The sequence below is a fragment of the Vulpes vulpes genome, chromosome 3, assembly GCF_048418805.1.
Source record: "Vulpes vulpes isolate BD-2025 chromosome 3, VulVul3, whole genome shotgun sequence".
In the NCBI taxonomy this organism is placed as follows: Eukaryota; Metazoa; Chordata; class Mammalia; order Carnivora; family Canidae; genus Vulpes; species Vulpes vulpes.
In genome coordinates, this window is record NC_132782.1 from 98,806,206 (window position 1) to 98,830,874 (window position 24,669).

General features: G+C 36.6%; 1 protein-coding gene across 1 annotated transcript in view; it reads right to left on the minus strand.

Moving 5' to 3' along the window:
* The window catches only part of LOC112908325 (phospholipid-transporting ATPase ABCA3-like), a 135,188-nt gene that overhangs the window by 103,776 nt on the left and 6,743 nt on the right, over window positions 1–24,669 (minus strand). The window contains exons 4-8 of the mRNA XM_072751292.1: window positions 19,588–19,752; window positions 19,357–19,393; window positions 11,991–12,029; window positions 11,462–11,660; window positions 3,266–3,383 (exon numbers count right to left, since the gene is read on the minus strand). Of these exons, the coding sequence (XP_072607393.1) occupies window positions 3,266–3,383; window positions 11,462–11,660; window positions 11,991–12,029; window positions 19,357–19,393; window positions 19,588–19,752 (558 nt within the window). The remainder of the gene's footprint in view (window positions 1–3,265; window positions 3,384–11,461; window positions 11,661–11,990; window positions 12,030–19,356; window positions 19,394–19,587; window positions 19,753–24,669) is intronic.

Genomic DNA, 24,669 nt, shown 5'->3' on the forward strand with positions numbered 1-24,669 from the left:
TGTTTCCCCCCTTTTATCCCCCTTTTCCTTCCTTTTTCCAGTACAACTTGTTTTCAGCCACTCTGCATTGAGCAAAATGACTAGAAGGAAGAACTCACTACAAAAGAAATAATCAGAAACAGTACTCTCTCCCACAGAGTTACAGAATTTGGATTACAATTCAATGTCAGAAAGCCAATCCAGAAGCACAATTATAAAGCTACTAGTGGCTCTGGAAAAAAGCATAAAGGATTCAAGAGACTTTATGACTGCAGAATTTAGATCTAATCAGGCAGAAATTAAAAATCAATTAATGGGATGCAATCCAAACTGGAGCTCCTAACGATGATGGTTAATGAAGTAGAAGAACAAGTGATTGACATAGAAGACAAGTTGATGGCAGAGTGAAAGGAGGAAAAAATGAGTGGGAAATATCAGAAATGGAGACAAAACATGAGAGACTCCTAACTCTGGGAAATGAACTAGGGGTGGTAGAAGGGGAGGACTGGCAAATTGAACACCAATAAAAAATAAATTTATAAAAAAAATTAAAGGCTTAATGTAAAAAAAAAAACAGACCAAGAACCATATGATCCTCTCAATAGATGCAGAGAAAGCATTTGACAAAATACAGCATCCAATCCTGATCAAAACTCTTCAGACTGTAGGGTTAGAGAGAACATTCTTCAGCATCTAAAAAGCCATCTACAAAAAGCCCACAGCAAATATCATTCTCAGTGGGGAAACACTGGGAGCCTTTCCCCTAACATCAGGAACATGACAGGGATGTCCACTCTCACCACTGCTATTCAACATAGTATTGGAAGTCCTAGCTTGAGCAATCAGGCAGCAAAAAGAAATAAAGGCATTCAAATTGGCAAAGGAGAAGTCACACTCTCCCTCTTTGCAGATGACATGATACCGTACATAGAAAACCCAAAAGACTCCACCCCAAGATTGCTAGAACTCATACAGCAATTCAGCAGTGTGGCAGGATACAAAATCAATGCCCAGAAATCAGTGGCATTTCTATACACTAACAATGAGACTGGAGAAAGAGAAATTAAGGAGTCAATCCCATTTACAATTGCACCCAAAAGGATAAGATACCTAGGAATAAACCTAACCAAAGAGGTAAAGGATCTATACCCTAAAAACTATAGAACACTTCTGAAAGAAATTGAGGAAGACACAAAGAGATGGAAAAGTATTCCATGCTCATGGATTGGCAGAATTAATATTGTGAAAATGTCAATGTTACCCGGGGCAATTTACACGTTTAATGCAATCCCTATCAAAATACCATGGACTTTCTTCAGAGAGTTGGAACAAATAACCTTAAGATATGTGTGGAATCAGAAAAGACCCCAAATAGCCAGGGGAATATTGAAAAAGACAACCAGAGCTGGGGGAATCCCAATGCCAGATATCAAGTTGTACTACAAAGCTGTGATCATCAAGGCAGTGTGGTACTGGCACAAAACCAGACACATAGATCAATGGAACAGAATAGAGAATCCAGAAGTGGGCCCTCAACTCTATGGTAAACTAATATTCGATAAAGGAGGAAAGACTATCCATTGGAAAAAAGATAGTCTCTTCAATAAATGGTGTTGGGAAAATTGGACAGCCGCGTGCAGAAGAATGAAACTGGACCATTCTTTTACATCATACACAAAGATAAACTCAAAATGGATGAAAGATCTAAATGTGAGACAAGATTCCATCAAAATCCTAGAGGAGAACACAGGCAACACCCTTTTTGAACTTGGCCACAACAACTCTTGCAAGATACATCCATAAAGGCAAGGGAATCAAAAGCAAAAATGAATTATTGGGACTTCATCAAGATAAAAATCTTCTGCAAAGCAAAAGAGACAGTCAACAAAACTAAAAGACAACCTACAGAATGGAAGAAGATATTTGCAAATGACCTATCTGATAAAGGGCTAGTATGCAAGATCTATAAAGAACTTCTTAAACTCAACACCAAGGAAACAAACAATCCAATCATGAAATGGACAAAAGACATGAACAGAAATCTCACAGAGGAAGACATAGACATGGCCAACAAGCACATGAGAAAATGCTCTGCATCACTGGCCATCAGGGAAATACAAATCAAAACCACAATGAGATACCACCTTATACCAGTGAGAATGGTGAAAATTAACAAGACAGGAAACAACAAATGTTGGTGAGGATGTGGATAAAGGGGAACTGTTGGTGGGAATGTGAACTGGTGCAGCCACTCTGGAAAACTGTGTGGAGGTTCCTCAAAGAGGAAAAATAGAACTAAAAATAGTTATAAAAACAGAACTGCCCTATGACCCAGCAATTGCACTGCTGGGGATTTACCCCAAAGATATAGATGCAATGAAATGCCGGGACACCTGCACCCCAATGTTTATAGCAGCAATGTCCACAATAGCCAAACTGTGGAAGGAGCCTGGTGTCCATTGAAAGATGAATGGATAAAGATGTGGTCTATGTATACAATGGAATATTACTCAGACATTAGAAACGACAAATACCTACGATTTGCTTCAACATGGATGGAACTGGAGGGTATTATGCTGAGTGAGTGAAATAAATTGGGGAAGGACAAACATTATATGGTATCATTCATTTGGGGAATATAAAAATTAGTGAAAGGGAATAAAGGGGAAAGGAGAGAAATGAGTGAAAATATCAGTGAGGGTAACAAAACATGAGAGACACCTAACTTTGGGAAACAAACAAGGGCTAGTGGAAAGGGAGGTGGGCGGGGGGTTGGCATGACTGGGTGATGGGCACTGAAGGGGGCACTTAGCAGGGTGAGCACTGGGTGTTATGCTATATGTTGGCAAATTGAACTCCAATAAAAAAATTAACCCAAATGGATGAAACACCTAAATGTGAGACAGGAATCCATCAGAGTCCTAGAAGGAAACACAGGCGGCAACATCATTCAGCTCCTTCACAGCAACTTCTTGCTAAATTCGTCTCCAAAGGCAAGGGAAACAAAAGCAAAAGTGAACTACTGGAACTTCATTAGGATAAAAAGCTTTTGCACAGCAAAGGAAACAATCAGCAAAATTAAAAGGAAACCTATGGAAGGGGAGAATATATTTGCAAATGAAATATCAGATAAAGGGCCAGTATCCAAAATCTATAAAGAACTTCTCAAACCCAAAATCCAAAAAAATCCAGTTTAGAAATAGGCAGACTACATGAAAAGACATTTCTGCAAAGAAGACAATCTCCATTGAGTCACTAATTATCTTTCCAGGAGTTTTACACTCACCTTTATTGAAGAACGTGCTGACCATAAAGCTGAAGAATATTGTGGCGATGGCAAAACATAGCAAAAAGATGAAGATAAGAGATGGATCACTGTACTGGATGATTGGCGCAGGATCTATCTAACAAAACAAACAGGAAGCCAGTTAGCCACACTCTAAATATCATCACAGCAAAACAAAAGAAGAGAAATAAAACATCTTTAAATATTTTAATAGTACTAGTGAAACTAATGACAAACCTCAGGGATATATATGAGTAAACAATTCATTAATTACAAATAGTCCATACATCTAGACTTAAAGTTTATTTTGCTGAAAGACTAAGTAGCCCCTGAGTTTCCAGAGTGGAGTCAACAACAAGCAAGTGTTCACTTCCTGACAACCTGAATCCATTAAGTCCACACCATATATCTGTTTTCCTCTCAAAGTTTAGCTATAGCATACTACAGTGAATTAGACACTTGCCTTGACAAAGAAAATCATGCACATCAAAAGGATGATAACTGAATATAAAGAGAGGAATGTGAAGAAATAGGCAGCCCAGAGCATCCAATTATTTAGTCCTATCATGAGTAGGTACTCCTGTGAGAGAGTTAACACAAACCAAACATCATATAAAACAATATAATTATACAAAATTCATTTACAAAGATTATCTAATTTATTTCCACCACAACCAAAATTGGTTAAATAAGAAATATTATCATGTCTAACTTATAGAGGAGGGGATCAATGACTTGATTAAAATTATTCAGCTAGCGTGTGGCAGTCTGTGATGCTTATAAGCCCAGAGATGACTCTCGCCAATAATTTACCTGATACTGTTCAGGCATGAAAAATGCTTAAATAAAACTATAAACTGCTTAGATTAATATCCCCTTTCTATTTATTATGCTTTCTTCAAGAGGGTATTAAAAATGAAAATATATTTTAATTCAATTACAAAAGATAGAAGCAAATACCAAAAATATGATAAAAATAAGGAAGGATATTTAGTTTTAGCAATAATCTTTATGGATTATATTCTTTAAAGAAATATTTGGTATTTCAAATGTTAACAAAAGAGCATTCAAAAAGTTTAGGTAAGAATATAATGTAGAAGACCAGTAATAAGATTCAAATGGGTGGCATGAGTCTTCACAGGCTTTTAAAAATATTTCTATTGAGGTGCCTGGGTAGCTAAGTCAATTAAACATCTGTCTTCAGCTCAGATCACGATCCCAGGGTCCTGGGATGTAGTCCCATGTCGGGCTTTCTGCTCAGAGCAGAGTGTACTTCTCCATCTTGCTTTCCCTCTGTGCTCTCCCTCTCTCTCTCAAATAAATAAATAAAATATTTTTAAAAAGACATTAAAATATTTCTATTGAATTTTACTGTAACTTTAAGCTCTTTGAGATTAGGGGGCAAAGACTATATCTGCCTATTTGTATCTGCCTCGCCCATACAAAGAGTTTAACAAATGTTTGTTGAATGAATGAATGAATGAATGAATGTTAGGATCTTTAGGACTTGCATAGTTTCCAAAGTTCTTAAAAATGGGCACAGGCCCACTTTATTATGCACAGGGGACAGAAATAGGGATAAATGGGCCCTTTTAAGTTTCCTAGCAATCAATGCTACAACCAGACTTTCTTAGTAAGTCTTATTAACCAATAAAAATGACAAAGTATATTTAACAAAAGAAATGCAAGACTTCTGGGGTGCCTGGGTGGCTCAGTCAGTTTGGTGACCAACTCTTAGTTTCAGCTCAAGTCATGATCGTGGGGTCCTAAGATCAAGCTCTGCATCCAGCTCTCCACTCAATGAGAAGTCTGCTTTAGTATTCTCTCTCTCTCTGCCTCTCCCTCTGCTCTCTCTCAAAATAAATAAATCTTTTTAAAAAAGTAGTGCAAGACTTCTACACTGAAAACTAAAACACTGTTGAAAGAAATTATAAGAAATATAACTAGGAAAGATACCCCATTTACAACCTGTTAATTCAACATTCTATTGGAAGTCCTAGCCACAGCAATTGGGCAAGAAAAGAAATAATGGATGCAAGTCAGATTTATTTGCATATGTTATGATATTATTCATAGAAAATTCTAACAGTTCCAATAAAAAATTCTTAGAACTAATCAACAAATTCAGTAAAGTTGGAAGATACAAAATCAAAATACAAAAATGTATTGAATTTATATTCATTAATAAAGAACTATTAGAAAGAGAAATTTTTAAAAATCCTATTTACAAATGCATCAAAAAATAAGATACTTGGGAGTAAATTTAACCAAGGAAGTGAAAGACCTGTACACTGAAAACTGTAAGATAGATATTGAATAAAGAAATCAAAGACAACATGAATAGATATATACTGTGCTTGTGGATTGGAAAAATTAATATCGACAAAATGTCCACACTACCCAAAGCAATAGACAGATTCAATGCAATTCCCATTAAATTCCAATGTTATTTTTCACAGAAATAGAATAGTCCTAAAATTTGTAGTGAACCACAAAGGACCGCAAATAGGCAAAACCATCTTCAGAAAGAAGAAAAAGCTGGAGTCATTCCAATTCCTGATTTCAAACTATATTACAAAGCTATAGTAATCAAAACAGTACAGTACCATCATTAAAACAGACAATAAAGCAATGCAACAGAATAGAGAACACAGAGATAAACTGACACATTTATGGCCAATTCATTTATGACAAGTCAAAAATATAAAATGGGAAAAGGACAATTTCTTCCATAAATGATGGAAGGAAAAATGGATAGCTGTATATAAAAGAATGAAACCATACACACAAAAAAACCCACTCAAAATGGATTAAGGACTTTAATTTAAGACCTGAAATAAAACCAGGAGGAAACATAGGTGGTAAATGCTTTCAGATTGGTCTTGGTGATGATTTTATGGATCTAATTTCAAAAGCACAGGAAAAAAAAAGCAAAAATAAACAAAGGGGATTATATCAAAACAAAAATCTCCAGAGCAAAGGAACCCATCAACACAATAAAAGTCTGAATGGGAGAAAATATTTGCAAATCATATATTTGGTAAGAGGTTAATATCCAAAATATATACAGAACTCCTACAACTCAATAGCAAATATCAATCTGTTTCAAAAATGGGCAACGGAACTGAATAGACATTTTTCCAAAGACATGCTGATGGTCATCAGGTACATGAAAAGGGGCCCAACATAAGTTAGAATCAGAGAAATACAAATCAAAACCACAATGAGATATCATTTCACACCTTTTAGAATGGCTATTATCAAAAAGACAAGAAATTTAAAAAATGTTGGTAAGGATGTGGAGAAAAGGGAACCCTTGTACACTGCTAATGGGAATGTAAATTGTAAATTGGTGCAGCCACTAAGGAAAAAAGTATAGAGGTTCCTCAAATAATTAAAGATTTAAATTTCCATACAATCCAGCAATTCCAGTTATGGGTACTTATCTAAAGAGAACAGCACTAATTTGAAAGGATATGTGTACCTATATATACACTACAGCATTAGTCACAATAGTCAAGACATGGAAGCAACCTAAGTGTCCACTGATGGATGGATAAAGCAGATGTGGCATATATGTATGTATGTGTGTACACACACACACACACACACACACACACACAAAAGAATACTATTCAGCCATAAAAAATGTCATTTGCAACATCAGACCTTGAGGGCATTATGCTAAATAAAATAACTCAGAGAAGGCATTACTGTATGGTTTCAATTAAATGTGGAATACAAACAAACAAAACCTTCAAGCTCATAGATACAGAGAAGATTGGTGATTGCCAAAGGCGGAAAAGGGGGAATGGGCTAAATGGGTGAAGGGGCCCGAAAGGTACAAACTTTCCATTATAAGATTAAAAAGTCATGGGGACTTAATGGACAGCATAATGACTATGGTTAATAATGCTACACTGCATATCTGAAAGTTGCTTAGAGAGTAGATCTTAAAAGTCCTCATCACAAGAAAAAAGTTATTTTGTAACTATAGTTTGACAGATGTTAACTAGACTTATGGTGATCACTTCACAATGTATACAAATATTGAATCATATTACACACCTGAAACTAATAAAATGTTACATGTCAGTTATACTCCAATAAAAAGTCAATGAAATCACAAGTGAATTATATGAAAATATCAACAAAATTGACAAGTTTTTGGCCAGACTGACTAAAAAAATGAGAGAAGACTCAAATTACTAAAACCAAAACACTAGTTCTGGTTTTGCAGAAATAAAAATAATCTATTAAAGCATACTATGGGGATCCCTGGGTGGCGCAGCGGTTTGGCGCCTGCCTTTGGCCCAGGGCGCGATCCTGGAGACCCGGGATGGAGTCCCACGTCGGGCTCCCGGTGCATGGAGCCTGCTTCTCCCTCTGCCTGTATCTCTGCCTCTCTCTCTCTCTGTGACTATAATACATAAATAAAAAATAAAATAAAAAATAAAAAAAATAAAGCATACTATGAGCAACTGTATGCCAAAAAAATGAGATAGCCTATATAAAATGGACAAATTCCAAGAAACACACAGTCTCCCAAGACTGAATCTTGAAGAAAGAAAATCTGAAGAGCTCACTAATCAAAAACTTCCAACAAAGAACATTCCTGGACCAGAAGGTTGTACTGGTGAATTCTATCAAATATTTCAAAGAGGCAGCTGGGTGGTTCAGTCAGTTAAGCATCCAACTCCTGGTTTTGGCTCAGGTCATAATCTCAGGGTTGTGAGATTGAGCTACTAAGTCAGGCTTTACACTGGGCATGTAGCATGCTCAATATTCTCTCTCCCTCCCTTCTACCACTCCCTGCCTCACCCCTCTCTTCTCCCTTTCTTGTGTGCATGTGTGTATGCAAAAATAAAGCAAAATAAAACCCAAATTTTTCAAAAAGAATAAACAATAATCCTTTCTCAAACTCTTCCAAAAACTTGAAGAGGAGGGAACTCATAAGTCCAGGAGTCAGATACACAAGAAAAGAAACTACAGACCATTATCCTTTATGAATACTGACTCAAAAATTTTCAACAAAATAGTACCAAACCAAATTCAGCAGCATATTGAAAGGATTATATATCATGATCACATATGACCTATTCTTGGAATGCAAGGAGGGTTTAACATACAAAGTTAATCAATATAGTACACCACATTCAGAGAAAACACATGATCATCTCGATTGATGCAGAAATTCAAAACTGATAAAACAGTCAACAAACTAGAAATAAACGGGCATTTCTTCAACTAACAGAGGTCATTTATTATTTATTTATTGAAGATTTTTAAGTTTATTTATTCATGAGAGACACACAGAGAGAGAGAGAGGCAGAGACACAGGCAAAGGGAGAAGCAGGCCCCATGCGGGGAGCCCGAGGTGGGACTCGATCCCGATCCCGGGTCTCCAGGATCACGCCCCAGGCCAAAGATGGCGCTAAGCCACTGAGCCACTAGGGCTGCCCAACAGAGGTCATTTAAAAAAATAACAGCTAACATCATACTCTTTTTACCTGAGATCAAGGGAAAAGTAAGGATGCTAGCTTTTACTGCTTCTATTTAACACAGTATTAGAAGTTCTAACCAGAGCAATTAGGAAAAAAATATATTAAAGGCATCCAAATTGGAAAGGAAGAAGTAAAAGTATCTCTGTTTGCAGTATGAGACAATCTTACATGCAAACCAGATTCCATGCCTAAAAATGTCAGTATTAATAAGTGACTCATCAAAGTAGGAGAATACAAAGTCAACACACAAAAATCAGTTGAACTTCTATACCAATGAGCAATCTAAAATGGAAATTAGGAAAACAATTCCATTTACAATAGCATCAAAAAGAATAAAATACTTAGGAATAAACTTAACCGAGGAGGAGAAAGATTTATACAATTAAAACAATGAAAAGTAAAAGATTTCTACATTTTTGAGGCCAATACACTTCCAGAAAATAAGAAAATATTAGAAAATTAGATAAAATTAGGGAAAAAATGGTGAAATAAAGAGCAAACAGAAATTTCATACATTGCTAATGGAAGTGGAAATTGTTAAAACTTTATTGGCAAACTTTGGGACTATAAAGTTAAATATGCATACTATAACATTCAGGAAAAAATGTATGATATATTAAGAGAAGCATTATTTATAATACCCAAACTCCAAACACTAAAGGAAAATAGGTAAATTGTGACAGTTATACTATGGAATCTTAAACTGAGTTATACTTATGTAACTCAATGAATATAAATGAACTACAGGTACAAATTCAGCTGAGAGAATGACACAGACAAAACATAATACAGCACCATGATTCCATTTATCAAGTACAGGATAGACAGAACTAACTCATAATATTATAAATCAGGTCAGTGTATACTTTGGGGGAAATGTTTTGAGGGGAACACAACAGACTTCTAGAGTGTTGGTTTTATTTCTTATGGGGTCATGATAAAATGGGCATACTATATGATAACCCATTCAACTCTACTACAACGTCTGAATGTCAGTGTCTCTTCAAAATTCCTAAATTGAAAACTTAGTTCCCAATGTGATAGCACTTTGAGGTGGGGCACCTGAGAGATAATTAGGTGATGAGGACTGAGCCCTCATGAATCGGATTAGTGCCCTCATAAAGGAGACCCCAGAGAGCTTGCATTTCTTCTGTCAAATGAGGAGACGGTGATGCAGTGCCATCTATGAATCACAGAGTGGATTCTCCATCAGACATTTTGAATCTGCTGGCACCTTGATCTTAGATTTTCCAGATTCCAGAACTAAAAGAAATAAATTTTTATGGTTTATAAGCCATATATATTTTGATATTTTTGTTGGAGTAGCCTGAATGGATTAAAACACATACACTCATGACTTGTACTCTTTTCTGTGTGTATGTAGCTATACTTCAATGAAATTTTTTTAAAAAATGAAATATAAATATTTTAAGTCATAACATGACATTTCTATATCATCTTCTGGGGACTCAAAGAAAGGAAGTGTTAAATTATAATAGAGAATTAAAGAGAGATAGTCAATAAGGAGATGGCAGCTAGAACACCTGAGACAAGTGAGTTAACTGTGTTTCACCAATCAGAAAACAGAGAGGAAAGCATTACAGTCAGAGGAAACATAAACATAAAGGAAGTTTCAAAAAAGGCCATTCATTTTGGCTGGAAGGAAAGGTATTATGTTTTCTTGTTCTCAGTGAAAAACAATTCTGGAAGGGACTATAAGAGGTCATTAAAAAATTTTTTTTCAGCAATCAGAAATTGGTTTAAAAATCACAATTTTTTTTAGATTCTACATATAAGTGAAATCATATGGTAACTGTCTTTTCTCTGACTTATATCACTGAGCATAATACCCTTTGTGTCTATCCATGCTGTCGCAAATGGAAAGATCTCACTTTTTATGGCTGAGTAATATTCCATTGTATCTATATAAAGCATCTTCTTTATTCATTCTTCTATAGCTGGACAACAAACAAATGAACAAAAACAAAGACACCCATAAATACAGAGAACTGATGGTTGCCAGAGAGGAGAGTGGAAGGATGAGAAAATGGGTGAAGAGGAGTTGCTGGGAGGTACAGGTTTCCAGTTATCACATGAGTAAGTAAGGGGAAAGACAGGTACAGCATAGGGAATATAGTCGATGGTACTGTAATAGCATTTCATGGTGACAGATGGTAGTCACACTTGTTCTGGGCAGATGTAAATCTGCCCAATCACTATGCTATACAGCTGAAACTAATAGAACCCTGTGTATCAACAATACTGCCATGAAGGGAGATTGATTCAGGCAAGATGGCGGAGGAGCAGGGTCCTCACCTCACCTGGCCCCACCAACTTACCTAGATAACTTTCAAACAATCCTGAAAACTTATGAATTCGACCTGAGATTTAAAGAAAGAATAGCCAGAGAGCTACAGAGAGAAGGGTTTTCACTTCTAACAAGGTAGGAAGATGGGAAAAAATGAAATAAAAATGAATCAAGTTGGGGAGGGGCACCGCGAGGAGCCCAGCTAAGGCCAGGCGGCGAGAGCCTCCAGGACAGGAAACCCCAGACCCGGAGAAGCAAGAACTTTTAAAACTCTGCGCTGGATTCTTCCCAGACAGAAAAGTGCTCAGCAGGGAAACTGGGCAGAACTGCAGGAGGGGCAGTGGAGCCTCCAGTCTCTTGGAGTCACTAATAGAGGAAGTGCACCAGGGGAAAGCGCACCACGAACCGAGGGCTGTCCTTGGTAAAGGTCTGGCATGAGCACTCGGCACCGGGGAGAACCCAGTCGGTTAGGCGGGCAGCTCTGGACAGAGGTGTCTCGGCAGCCGCAACCCCGGAAGCGTGATTCCAGCACCACAGAGCCCTGGATCCCAAGGCGCCGAGCCAGCGGACACAGCCCACGATCCTGCACTCCCCCCAGGACAGGCGGAGATGGGGAGGGCACGAGACAGCGAGGACTCTCCTGCTGCTGGGCGCCCCCGAGCTGTGCAGATCAGAGCCCCCCTGCCGGCCCGGGAGCATCTACGCCATTGCAGACTGGGAGACTGCGTTAGTTACTGTGGGAAGCTGACTCCAGAGCTGGAGACCTGGCCGCCACCATTGTGGTTGCTCCTCCTTGTTTCACCCTCTGCCTGGGAGAGATGGGACCGCCAGGGAGCAGGGGCCTCCAAGGTAAACAGCTCCCACTGAGCCCAGCACCCAGTGGGGGTGGGGCATCTCCTCCAAGCACACATACCTGAGAATCAGCACGGCAGACTCTCCCCGAGAAGACCAGCTGGAAGAACAGGGGAAGAGCATATCCTTGACCAAGCAGCGCTGGAAAGCTCCAGAGGAAGTCAGGGATTTACAGTATATAGAACCAAAGGATACCCCTCCATTTTTTTCCTTTTACCAGTACAATTAATTTTTATATCAGATTATAAATTTCCAACATTTTTTCTCTTTTCCCACCCTAACTACAATCTTTTACCACTCTTAATTTTTAAGTTACTTCCTTTTTGACTTTCATATTTCTCTAATTACATGTCTTAGATATATTTTTTACTTCAGAATTCCCTTCAACATACTCAACTTGTTTTTGGGAGATATACAAGATATGTTTTTGTTTTGTTTTGTTTTCTGTTCTTTGTTTTCTCTGCTTCATTTTGTTCTACAATGGCAGAAGTTAATACCTTCTAAAACATGACCAGCATGCACCCAGAACCAAGTGTTATACCATGCTGGTTCACTCTGTGAGATTATATTCTCTCTTCATTCCCAGTCTGCCCCTGTTTTATCTCATTTATGTTTTTGTGGACAATGCTGGGGCTCTCTACAAGTATTTCTTGTTTATATAAATTTGGGACTGGTCATCTTCTAACATACAGAACTTAATATACTCAGAACCAAGAGGATCGCATTCTAGGATCCTCAGGTAGACTACATTCTCCCTCCACTACAACTTTGTCACCAGCACCATCTCCGAGTCCCCCTCCTTTTTTTTTTCTTCTCCTTTTTTTTCTTTTTTTTTTTCCTCTTTACCTTTGCTTTTTCTCTCTTTTTCTTCTTCTTCTTTGGGATTCTTGGGCTTTTATTTTTTACTACATTGTTTTAAAATTTGTTTTTCTCTTTAGTGGTCCTCTTGTTTAATTTCTTTCTGATCTTTCTTTTCAATTGCAGGTCTCTGACCTCATCACAATCATCAGGGGTGAAATTTACCTAGGTCGTGGTTGATATTCTTGACTCAACCACTCACACAGGCACTCTGCACTGAGCAAAATGACTAAAAGGAGGAACTCACCCCCCCCAAAATAATAAGAAACAGTACTCTCTGCCACAGATTTACAGAATTTGGATTACAATTCGATGTCAGAAAGCCAATTCAGAAGCAAAATTTTAAGCTACTGGTGGCTCTGGAAAAAAGCATAAAGGATTCAAGAGACTTCATGACTGCAGAATTTAGATCTAATAGGCTAAAATTAAAAATCAATTAAATGAAATGCAATCCAAACTAGAGATCCTAAACAAAAGGGTTAATTGGGTGGAAGAAAAGTGAGTGACACAGAAGACAAGTTGATGGAAACCAAGGAAGCAGAGGAAAAAACAGAAAAACAATTAAAAGACCATGAGGAAAGGTTAAAGGAAATAAATGATAGCCTCAGAGGAAGCCTCTACGTATAATTGGGGTTCCAGAAATCACCATGAGGGCCAGAGGGCCAGAAAACATATTTGAACAAATCATAGCTGAGAACTTCCCTAATTTGGGAAGGGAAACAGGCATTCAAATCCAGAGATAGAGAGTACCCCCCCCCCCATGATCAATAAAAACCATTCAACACCTCGACATTTAATAGTGAAGCTTGCAAAATCCAAAAATAAAGAAAAAATCCTTAAAGCAATGAGAGACAAGAGATCCCTAACTTATATGGAAAGAAGTATTAGGTTAACAGCAGACCTCTCCACAGAGACCTGGTAGGCCAAAAAGGGCTGGCAGGATATATTCAGGGTCCTAAATTAGAAGAATATGCAGCCAAGAATATTCTATCCACCAAGGCTCTCATTCAGAATAGAAGGAGAGATAAAGAGCTTCCAGATAGGCAGAAACTGAAAGAATATGTGACCACCAAACCAGCTCTGCAAGAAATATTAAGGGGGACCCTGTAAAAGAAAGAGGAGGCCCAAAAAAATAATCCACAAAAACAGGGACTGAATAGGTAATACGATGACGGTAAATTCATATCTTTCAATAGTTACTCTGAACGTGAATGGGCTAAGTGATCCCATCAAAAGATGAAGGGTATTGGACTGGATTAAAAAGCAAGACCCATCTATTTGCTGTCTATAAGAGACTCTTTTAGACATGAGGACATCTACAGCCTGAAAATGAAAGACTGGAGAACCATTTACCATTCAAATCGTCCTCAAAGGAAGTTGGGGTAGCAATCCTCATATCAGATAAATTAAAGTTTATCCTAAAGACTGTAGTAAGAAATGAAAAGGAACACTATATCATATTTAAAGGGTCTATCCAACAAGAGAACCTAACAATCATGATATTTATGCCCCTAATGGGGGAGCTGCCAAGTATATCAATAACCACATTAAAGACATATTTAGATAATAAAACACTAATAGTAGACTTCAACACGTCACTTTCTGCAAATGACAGAACTTCTAAACACAACATCTCCAAAGAAACAAGGGCTTTAAATGATGCAGGACCAGACGGATCTCACAGATGTATACAGAACTTTGCATCAAAATACAACTGAACACACATTCTTCTCAAGTTCAAATGGAACTTTCTCCAGAATACACCACATACTGGGTCACAAATCAGGTCTTAACCAATGCCAAAAGATTGGGATTGTCCCCTGCATATTTTCAGACCATAATGCTTTGAAACTAGAACTTAATCACAAGAAGAAATTTGGAAGAAACTCAAACAGATGGAGGTTAAAGAGCATCCTACTAAAAGATGAATGGGTCAGCCAGGGAATTAGAGAAGAATTAAAAAGATTCATGAAAACTAATGAGAATGAAGATCTTTGGGATACAGCAAACACAGTCCTAAGAAGGAAATACATCACAATACAAGCATCCCTCAAAAAATTGGAAAAAAACCCTCAAATACACAAGCTAACCTCACACCTAAAGGAACTGGAGAAAGAACAGCAAGTAAAACCTACACAAAGCAGAAGAACTGTTAATAAGAAGAACTTCTGTTAAAGAAGAAGAACTTTATCTGTTAATAAAGATTCGAGCAGAACTCAGTGAAATAGAGACCAGAAGAACTGTAGAACAGATCATCAAAACTGAGAGTTGGTTCTTTGAAAGAATTGATAGATAAACCATTAGCCAGCCTTTTTAAAAACAAAAAACACTCAAGTTAATAAAATCATGAATGAAAGAGGTAATATTACAACCAATACCAAGGAAATACAAACAATTTAAAATATATATATTATGAGCAGATATACAGCAATAACTTAGGGAATATAGAAGAAATGGACACATTTTTGGAAAACCGCAAGCTACCAAAAGTGGAACAGGAAGAAATAAAAAACCTCAATGGGCTAATAACCAGGGAGGAAATTGAAGCAGTCATCAAAAACCTCCCAAGACACAAAAGTCCAGAGCCAGATGGCTTCCCAGGGGAATTCTATCAAATGTTTAAAGAAGAAACAATACCTATTATAATAAAGATGTTCCGAAGGATAGAAGGGGATGGAACACTTCCAAACTCATTTTATGAGACAAAGACCCGACCAAAAAGGAGAATTAAATACCAATATCCCTGATGAACACAGATGCAAAATTCTCAACAAGATACTAGGCAACAGGATCCAACAGTACATTAAGAAGATTATTCACCATGATCAACTGGGATTTATCCCCAGGATCCAAGAGTGGTTAAACACTCTTAAAACAAAGTGATAGATCACATCAACAAGAGAAAAAACAAGAACTATATGATCCTCTCAATAGATGCAGAGAAAGTAATTGACAAAATATAGCATCTCTTCCTGATCAAAACTCTTCAGAGTGTAGGGATAGAGGGAACATTCCTCAGCATCTTAAGAACAATCTACAAAAAGCCCACAGTAAATATCATTCTCAGTGGGGAAACACTGGGAGCCTTTCCCCTAAGACCAGGAACATGACAGGGATGTCCACTCTCACCACTGTTGTTCAACATAGTACTAGAAGTCCTAGCCTCAGCAATCAGGCAACAAAAAGAAATAAAAGGCATTCAAATTGGCAAAGAAGAACTCAAACTCTCCCTCTTTGCAGATGACATGATACTGTACTTAGAAAACCCAACAGACTCCACCCCAAGATTGCTAGAACTCATACAGCAATTCAGCAATGTGGCAGGATACAAAATCAATGCCCAGAAATCAGTGGCATTTCTATACACTAACAATGAGACTGAAGAAAGAGAAATTAAGGAGTCAATCCCATTTACAATTTCACCCAAAAGCATAAGATACCTAGGAATAAACCTAACTAAACAGGTAAAGGATCTATACCCTAAAAACTATAGAACACTTCTGAAAGAAATTGAGGAAGACATAAATAGATGGGAAAATAGTGCATGCTCATGGATTGGAAGAATTATTATCGTGAAAATGTCTATGCTACCCAGGGCAATTTACACGTTCAATGCAATCCTTATCAAAATACCATGGACTTTCTTCAGAGAGTTGGAACAGATAATCTTAAGATTAGTGTGGAATCAGAATAGCCAGGAGAATATTGAAAAAGAAAACCATAGCTGGGGGCATCACAATGCCGGGTTTCAAGTTGTACTACAAAGCTGTGGTCATCAAGACAGTGTGGTACTGGCACAAAAACAGACACACAGATCAATGGAACAGAATAGAGAATCCAGAAATGGACCATCAACTCTATAGTCAACTAATATTTGACAAAGCAGGAAAGTCTATCCACTGGAAAAAGGACAGTCTCTTCAATAAATGGTGCTGGGAAAATTGGACAGCCACATGCAGAAGAATGAAACTGGATCATTCTCTTGCACCATACACAAAGATAAACTCAAAATGGATGAAAGATCTAAATGTGAGACAAGATTCCATCAAAATCCTAGAGGAGAACACAGGCAACACCCTTTTTGACCTTAGCCACATTAATTTATTGCAAGATACATATATGAAAGCAAGGGAAACAAAAGCAAAAATGAATTATTGGCACTTAATCAAGGTAAAAAGCTGCTGCGCAGCAAAAGAAACAGTCAAGAAAACTAAAAGACAACCTACAGAATGGGAGAAGATATTTGAAAATGACATTAGAAAAAGGGCTAATATCCAAGATCTATAAAGAACTTATCAAACTCAACAACAAAGAGACAATCCAATCATGAAATGGGTGAAAGACATGAACAGACATTTCACCAAAGAAGACCTACACATGGCCAACAAGCACATGAGAAGATGCTCTCATCACTTGCCATCAGGGAAATAGAAATCAAAACCTCAATGAGATACCACCTCACACCAGTGATAATGGGGAAAATTAACAAGACTGGAAACAACAAATGTTGGAGAGGATGTGGAGAAAGGGGAACCCTCCTGCACTGTTGGTGGGAATGTGAACTGGTGCAGCCACTCTGGAAAACTCTGTGGAGGTTCATCAAAGAGTTAAAAATAGAGCTACCTTACAACCCAGCAATTGCACTGCTGGGGATTTACCCCAAAGATACAGATGCAGTGAAACGGCAGGACACCCACACCCCAATGTCTATAGCAGCAATGTTCACAATAGCCAAACTGTGGAAGAAGCCTCGGTGTCCATCAATAGATGAATGGGTAAAGGAGATGTAGTATATGTATACAATGAATTTTACTCCCTCATTAGAAATGATGAATACCCACCATTTGCTTTGATGTGGATGGAACTAGAGGGTATTATGCTGAGTAAGTAAGTCAATCAGAGATGGAAAACCATTATATGGTTTCATTCATATGGGGACTATAAAAAATAGTGAAAGGGATTATACAGGAAAGGAGAGAAAATGAGTGGGAAATATCACAGAGGGTGACAGAACATGAGAGACTCCTTAACTCAGAACGAACAAGTGATAGTGTAAGGTGAGTTGGGCAGGGGGATGGGGTGACTGGGTGACGGGCACTGAGGGGGCCACTTAATGGGATGAGCATTGGGAGTTACACTATATGTTGGAAATCAAACTCCAATAAAAAATATACCCCCCAAAACAATACTGCTATAAAAAACTTCTTAAATCGCGGATCACAAAATCTTCGAATTGATTTGTATCCAAATTCATCTAGACATAATTCCACAAGATTATTTCTTTGTAGCTCTCTTTATTCCAGAGATGTTTGAGGGCAACTGGCATTTAAATTATCTCTATAAACAACAATGATAACAAGATGAAGAGTAGGTAGGGGACAAATATATGAAAATGTATATGCTTAAGTGGATTTTATTCAGCAGAGAGCAAAGATACATTCATCCTTAAAATTTGTTTATAGTCATTTGTGTTACAGGACAATTACTCTAGCAACAATGTACAAGGTTAATTCAGAGGACAGCTGAGGGGTGGGGAGACTTGTGACAAGAGCCTTGAGTGAGAAGAGATGGATGGTAAGAAACAACATAGGACTGATCTGTGAAGTGGTGTGGTCACTAAGAAAGGGAAGAGAGAAAATGACATGGTTCACGATTACACAAGGAAACTAGTGAAATGGAGAGATGGCTGATGTTAACAGCCACATCTAATAGCTATTGAGGGATTACTAGGTGCCTGGAAATGTACCAAACATTCAACATGTGTTTCCTCCTTGACACTTCACAATCTCAGGCCTAGGTGCTTTGATAGTGATGATTTTTTACATAATACCTAGCTTAATATCATGACCACCTTGCAAATTAGTAATTGTACTCAACTTATATCTGACAAAAAAAGCTAGAAAAGTTATATGACATTTCAAAGTCAACAAATAATAGACATAGAATTCAAATTTATGATTTATAAAGTTCCTGAAACAAATTAAGCAATAAATCAATTATATATATATATAAGTATATAAATCATCTCTCCCTCTCTATATATTTAACATATATTATATATTAATTATAAATATGTAATATATATTTAACATATATATAACATTAATAATTGGTTAAACGACTATATTTTGAACTGCAAAGCGTCTGGCCATAAAACAACTTGGTCTCTACCCAGACACGGAAATTCTGAAGGGGACTATAAAGGACATTTAGAGAAAAAAAAATCAGAAATTAGAAAAACTAATCACAGAATTACAGAATCTTTTTTATATTTTTTTATTTTTTATTTTTATAATAAATTTATTTTTTATTGGTGTTCAACTTACCAACATACAGAATAACACCCAGTGCTCAATTTTGAAATTTACTTGTATCTAAATTCATCAAGACAATTCCACAAGCCCAGTGGATTACTTTTTTGCAACTCACCTATTTCAGAGAGATTTGAGAGCATTTGGCATTTAAATTCTATTTGTAATAATCTTGTAAAGTAATCTTCTAGAGATAAAACTGAAGAATTTCAATAAAAACAAAATTTGAGAAAATTTCCAAAAGAAATAAGTGCTTACCTTCTGACTGCTACTGAAACATAACCATCTACCAGCGCTGAGAGTGTAAAAATAATCCAAGCCTCCACAAAAATTTATGCTACAGACCCAACTTTTTCTACAGAAGTTCTATTTACCACAAGAAAAGTAGAATTACCTTCAATCTGTTTTCCTTTTCCCACACAATAGCCTGAGTGAGGGTAAGATGATTCATAGAGAAGATAAATAAGATTACTAAAGGGATGAAAATACCAAAAAAGGTAAAGAAGTAATCATGAGAATATGCTGGATATGGAAATCTCTGAACAAAGACAGTGACGTCTTGAAATAGCTTTCGTGTAGCCGTGTGGTTATAGTATTTCATGATGGCCCGATCCAAGGCATGCTGCATAACCAGGAACCCTTCAGTGATATACCCTAAACGAGAAAACAAGGATTGCTAAGTACAACAGAACAAGAAATAGCTGAACTGAACAAAGAGAAAGGTAACTAAAGTATATCAAAAACAAACAACAAAGTTAATTCTTGTAAAGAGGCCCTTGTTATAAGCTAAATTTTACAGAGCAGCTGTTATGTTTCCCAATGCAAATACATAATAAATACTTTTTTATTATTAAAAAAATTTTTTACCTGAGTATAGTTGACATATAATGTCACATTAGTTTCAGGTGTACAATGTAGTGATTCAACATGTTTACACCTTATGCCATGCTTACCACAAGTGTAGATACCATTTGTCACCATACAATGCTATTACAATACAATTGACTATATTCCTTATGCTGTGCCTTTTATTCCCATGACGTATTTATTCCTTAACTGGAAGCCTGTATCTCCCATTCCCCTTCACCCATTCTGCCCATCCCCTCCTCCTCTCTAGCAATCATCAGTTTTTCTCTGTATTTATAGGTCTGATTCTGCTTTTTATTTATTCATTTGTGTTTTTTTAAGATTCTTTTTAAAAGGATCCTAATTCCCAGCTTCTTAGAAAGTAAAATATTGTATGAAATTACAGAGCTGCTTTCTGCAATTGAATAAACTATTGCATAGGTAAAGACTTTAATTTGGTGCCTTTGACATTTGAAAACTTAAGTGAAGTTCATACCGAGTTATATGAGCTGATGTCCACTAAAGCAGAACTGCTCAATGTGGTCCTTGGATCTGTGGCATTATGTAAATAGTTTCTGTTACATACATTTAGTATAAAAATGAGCAAACACCTAAAAACTTTTATCAAAGTCTGGCATTGCCATGTCATTTAAAAACAATTTTCTGCTCATCTATATAAGTTCTTTATTGATTTTGAATGGAATCTGTATTACATTTTCTCCCCTCTGGATCTTGGCTTACTGTTCAATAGGGTCTTTCACATAAGCAGAAATATTTACTTTTGGGATCCCTGGGTGGCTCAGGGGCTTAGCGCCTGCCTTTGGCCCAGGGTGTGATCCTGGAGTCCCAGGATCGAGTCCCACATCAGGAGCCTGCATCTCCCTCTGCCTGTGACTTCAACCTCCTCTCTCTCCCTCTCTCATGAATAAATAAAATCCTTTTTTTAAAGAAATATTTACTTTTAATGAAGTTCAATTTGTCGGTTTCTTCCTTTTATAGCAATATTTTTTCTGTCTTAATGAATCACTACTGGCCCCAAATTCATGAAGATATTCTCATAAATTTTGTTGTGGAAGCATTTTTTACATTTAGGTTTATGATCAGTTTGTTAATTAACTTTGTTAATTAACTAATTTTGTATAGATATGAGTTGGTGATCAAGATTCACTCTTTCCAACTAAATACCATGTTATTCCATCACAATTTGTTCAAATAGATTTCCTTTCCCCAGTGAATCATATTGGAGCCTTCACGGAAAAATCAAATGACTGTATGTACATGAGTCTCTTTCCAGACACTCCATTCTTTTTACTGATGTCTTTGTTCATCCTTACACCTAATATAGCAATGTCTTAATTATGTAGATTTATAATAAGTCTTGAATGTTCTTTAACATTGGCATTCCTTTCCAAGATTTTTTTTTTTACTAATCTAGACCCTTTGTATTTCCATATAAATTTTATAATGAGCTTGCCAATTTTTTTTTTTAAAGACTGCTAGGATTCTATCACTATATTGCTAACATAGATCAAACTAGGGAGAAGCTGCCTTCTAACAATTTTGAATCACCCAACCAATGAGATTTAGGTGTTTCATCATTTGTTAAGGTCTTTTAAATTTTTCTCTCAGAAACGTTTTGTTTTTGGTGTAGATTTATAATTTATTTTTGTATACTGTCTTTCTATCTTGGGTATTTGCTAAATTTACATATTATATGTAGTACTTTTTTGTGGACATCTTCAGAATCACCTGCTTAACATGATTCCGTCAACTTCATATAATTTCACTCCTTCCTTTCCAAAATCTATACCTTTTATTTCATTTCTTTTTTTCTGATATTTTAGGACTTCTAGTAATATGCTGAAAAGAATTGATGACAGCAAACATCTTTACTTCATTTTTGATTATTAGGGGAAATGTGCAATATTTCACCAGGAAGATACAAATTTCTAACACATGTACTTTATCAGATTCAGAAACTTCACTTTTATTGCTACTTTGGCTTGGAGAGTTTTTTAAATATATTTTTTATTTTGGAAAAAAATGTAGTCTTACAGAAAAGTTGCAAAAATAATACAGAGTCCTATATACCATGCATTCTCAACAGCTATAGCTTCAAGCTGGCCATAGCACATAAAACAGATCTGTAGTATGTCTGTGGCAATAAACTTTAATGAAGGGAATGTACTTAGGGAAAAAATGTCTAAAATGATTCCCTAGAAGGGCAATAATGAAAAAAGGATTGAGAAATATTGTTAATATCCTGCACCCAGCTTCCCAAATATTACATCTTATATTACCATGGTACATTTGTGAAAACTAAGAAATTGAATTGGTACAATTTCTAATTTATAGAAACTTTGTTTGGATTTCACCAGTTTTTCCCTAGTGCCATTTTTTCTTTCTGTTCCCATCCAGAATTCTACATTGCATTAGTTGTCATGTCTCCATAGTCTCCTCTGACCTATGAAACTTTCTCATCCTTTCTTGATTTTCATGACCTTGTCATGAGTTTTTGAGAATCTTAGGCATGTACTTTGGAGAATGTCCTACAGCTTAGGTTTGTACAATGTTTTTCCACTAATAGACTAGAGTTAAAAGTTTTGGAGAAGGATACCACAGAGCTAAAATGCCCTCTTTATCACATTATACCACATTATATCATTTTGATGTCATTACATGAAAATACTCATAAAATTGTTTTAAATTCCTTGTCTGCTAATTTCAGTATCTGGCTTATCTGTCCATTTATTTATATTGACTTTTTTTTTTTAATTTTAGGTAACATTTTCCTATTCCTTTGCATATCCTATAATTTTGGATCTTGTGCCAGAAATTGTTATGAAAGGAACTGTGGACACTTAACTGTATAATGTTTGTTCTATTTTCTTAAAGACGCTAGCTCTTTCCTTTGTCATAGAGCCAAAGGGAAGAGCCGATCATTTAAATTCCAAGAGTTTAGTTGAGTCGAACTTGGGCCTCAAAATTAAGTTCACTTCTGTTTTCAAATGGTACCTTTTACCTCTCTGACCAATTTTCCTTTCTACTGTGCCATGGATGATGGACATGTGTACTTTGTTAGGGTCTCATGTAGGACAAGCTTGGGCTATAGTTTCACTAACAGAGCTCTGGTTTACTTTGGGATTCAGTTTCATCTGGTTTCCACAATACAAATGCTGTCGAATTGCACAAATTCTGCTTCCTAGTTTACCTCCACTGCTGGCAGCTGAATAAACATCCCAAAGTTAGAGGACAGCTGAAACACTCACTCTGCCAGCCCACACCACTGGGAAATGCACAGCTGCTTTTTCCTGATCTCTACAAAGTATATCTATGTTCAGCCCAATTCATGCCCAGGTTAGGTACTTGCTCCCAGGTACAGAGCCACAGAAGCTCTTTACCTAAAAAGGGCCTGTTCCTCTCTGGAATTCAGTTCATCAAAGCTTCCTTGCATTCAAAATTCTAAAATGCGGGATCCCTGGGTGGCGCAGCGGTTTGGCGCCTGCCTTTGGCCCAGGGCGCGATCCTGGAGACCCGGGATCGAGTCCCACATCGGGCTCCCGGTGCATGGGGCCTGCTTTTCCCTCTGCCTGTGTCTCTGCCTCTCTCTCTCTCTCTCTGTGACTATCATAAATAAATAAAACTAAAAAAAAAAAAAAAAAAAAAAAAAGACAAAATTCTAAAATGCCACCATGATATATAATTTGTATTTTATTGTTTTTCATTCTCAATATTTTATAAAAGTACTAGTTTACAATGACTTGAAAATTAAAAAAACAAAGCAAAACAAACAAACAAACAAACAAACAAATACCCAGGACCTTCACCAGAGGAGCACTACCTTAAAGAACATTTATTTTCATTGGGACAAGGTCAACTTCCAAGCACAGGCTCCCCATACAGCTATCCATGGAAGCCTATAGTCTGCCCCAATATTCCTTCAGAGAGAAGTATTGATAAGACTTTAATTCAAGATAATTTATTTATTTCTCAAAGTCCCTTACTGACTGTAGAAGAGCATGAATGTTTTTAGTGAGGGCACAGATAATCATGTATACATAAATTAAATGTATTTTTAATTGTTCTTGGTAACACACCAAGTTCAGTGTTGATTTCATACATACTGCATTTAATTTACAACTGCAATACTTATGGGTTATTTAGTCCTTAGCACACTTTACATAATCTCTGTGCAAGCCCAGGTACTTTACCTGTGGAATTGATGTAATCAAACCTGTCTCACAGTACTTTGGAATAAGAGTTAAGGACTCAAAAATTTTAGCTGTTCCTATGCCAGGGTGGGGAAGAACATGCAGTAAAAATATCTATTATATGAATAAAAATTGTTTTCCTGTTTAGAACTACTGTATAAATTAAGAAATTAAGGTTATATTAAGGAAAAGAGTTTATAGAGACAAGCAAGTAATTCAACAAAAATAGGGATTAGATCCTTTAATCAACTAGTCTATTAACATTTTTTATTTTTATTTCATGCTATATAAATATTTAAGTGTGCTTGTATACACACACATGCATTATCAGCTTCAAGTACAGAGGGCTGAATTAATCAACTCCTCAATTCATGACCCAACAAATGGTTCATGACCCTTAATCTACTTTATTTTCTTATATTCCTATTTTCCTTGCCCCTCTTTCCTACCCATTGGCAACATTTCTAATATGTTTGATGAGTATTATTGTGTTTCTGTGTTTTCTTCTAAATTT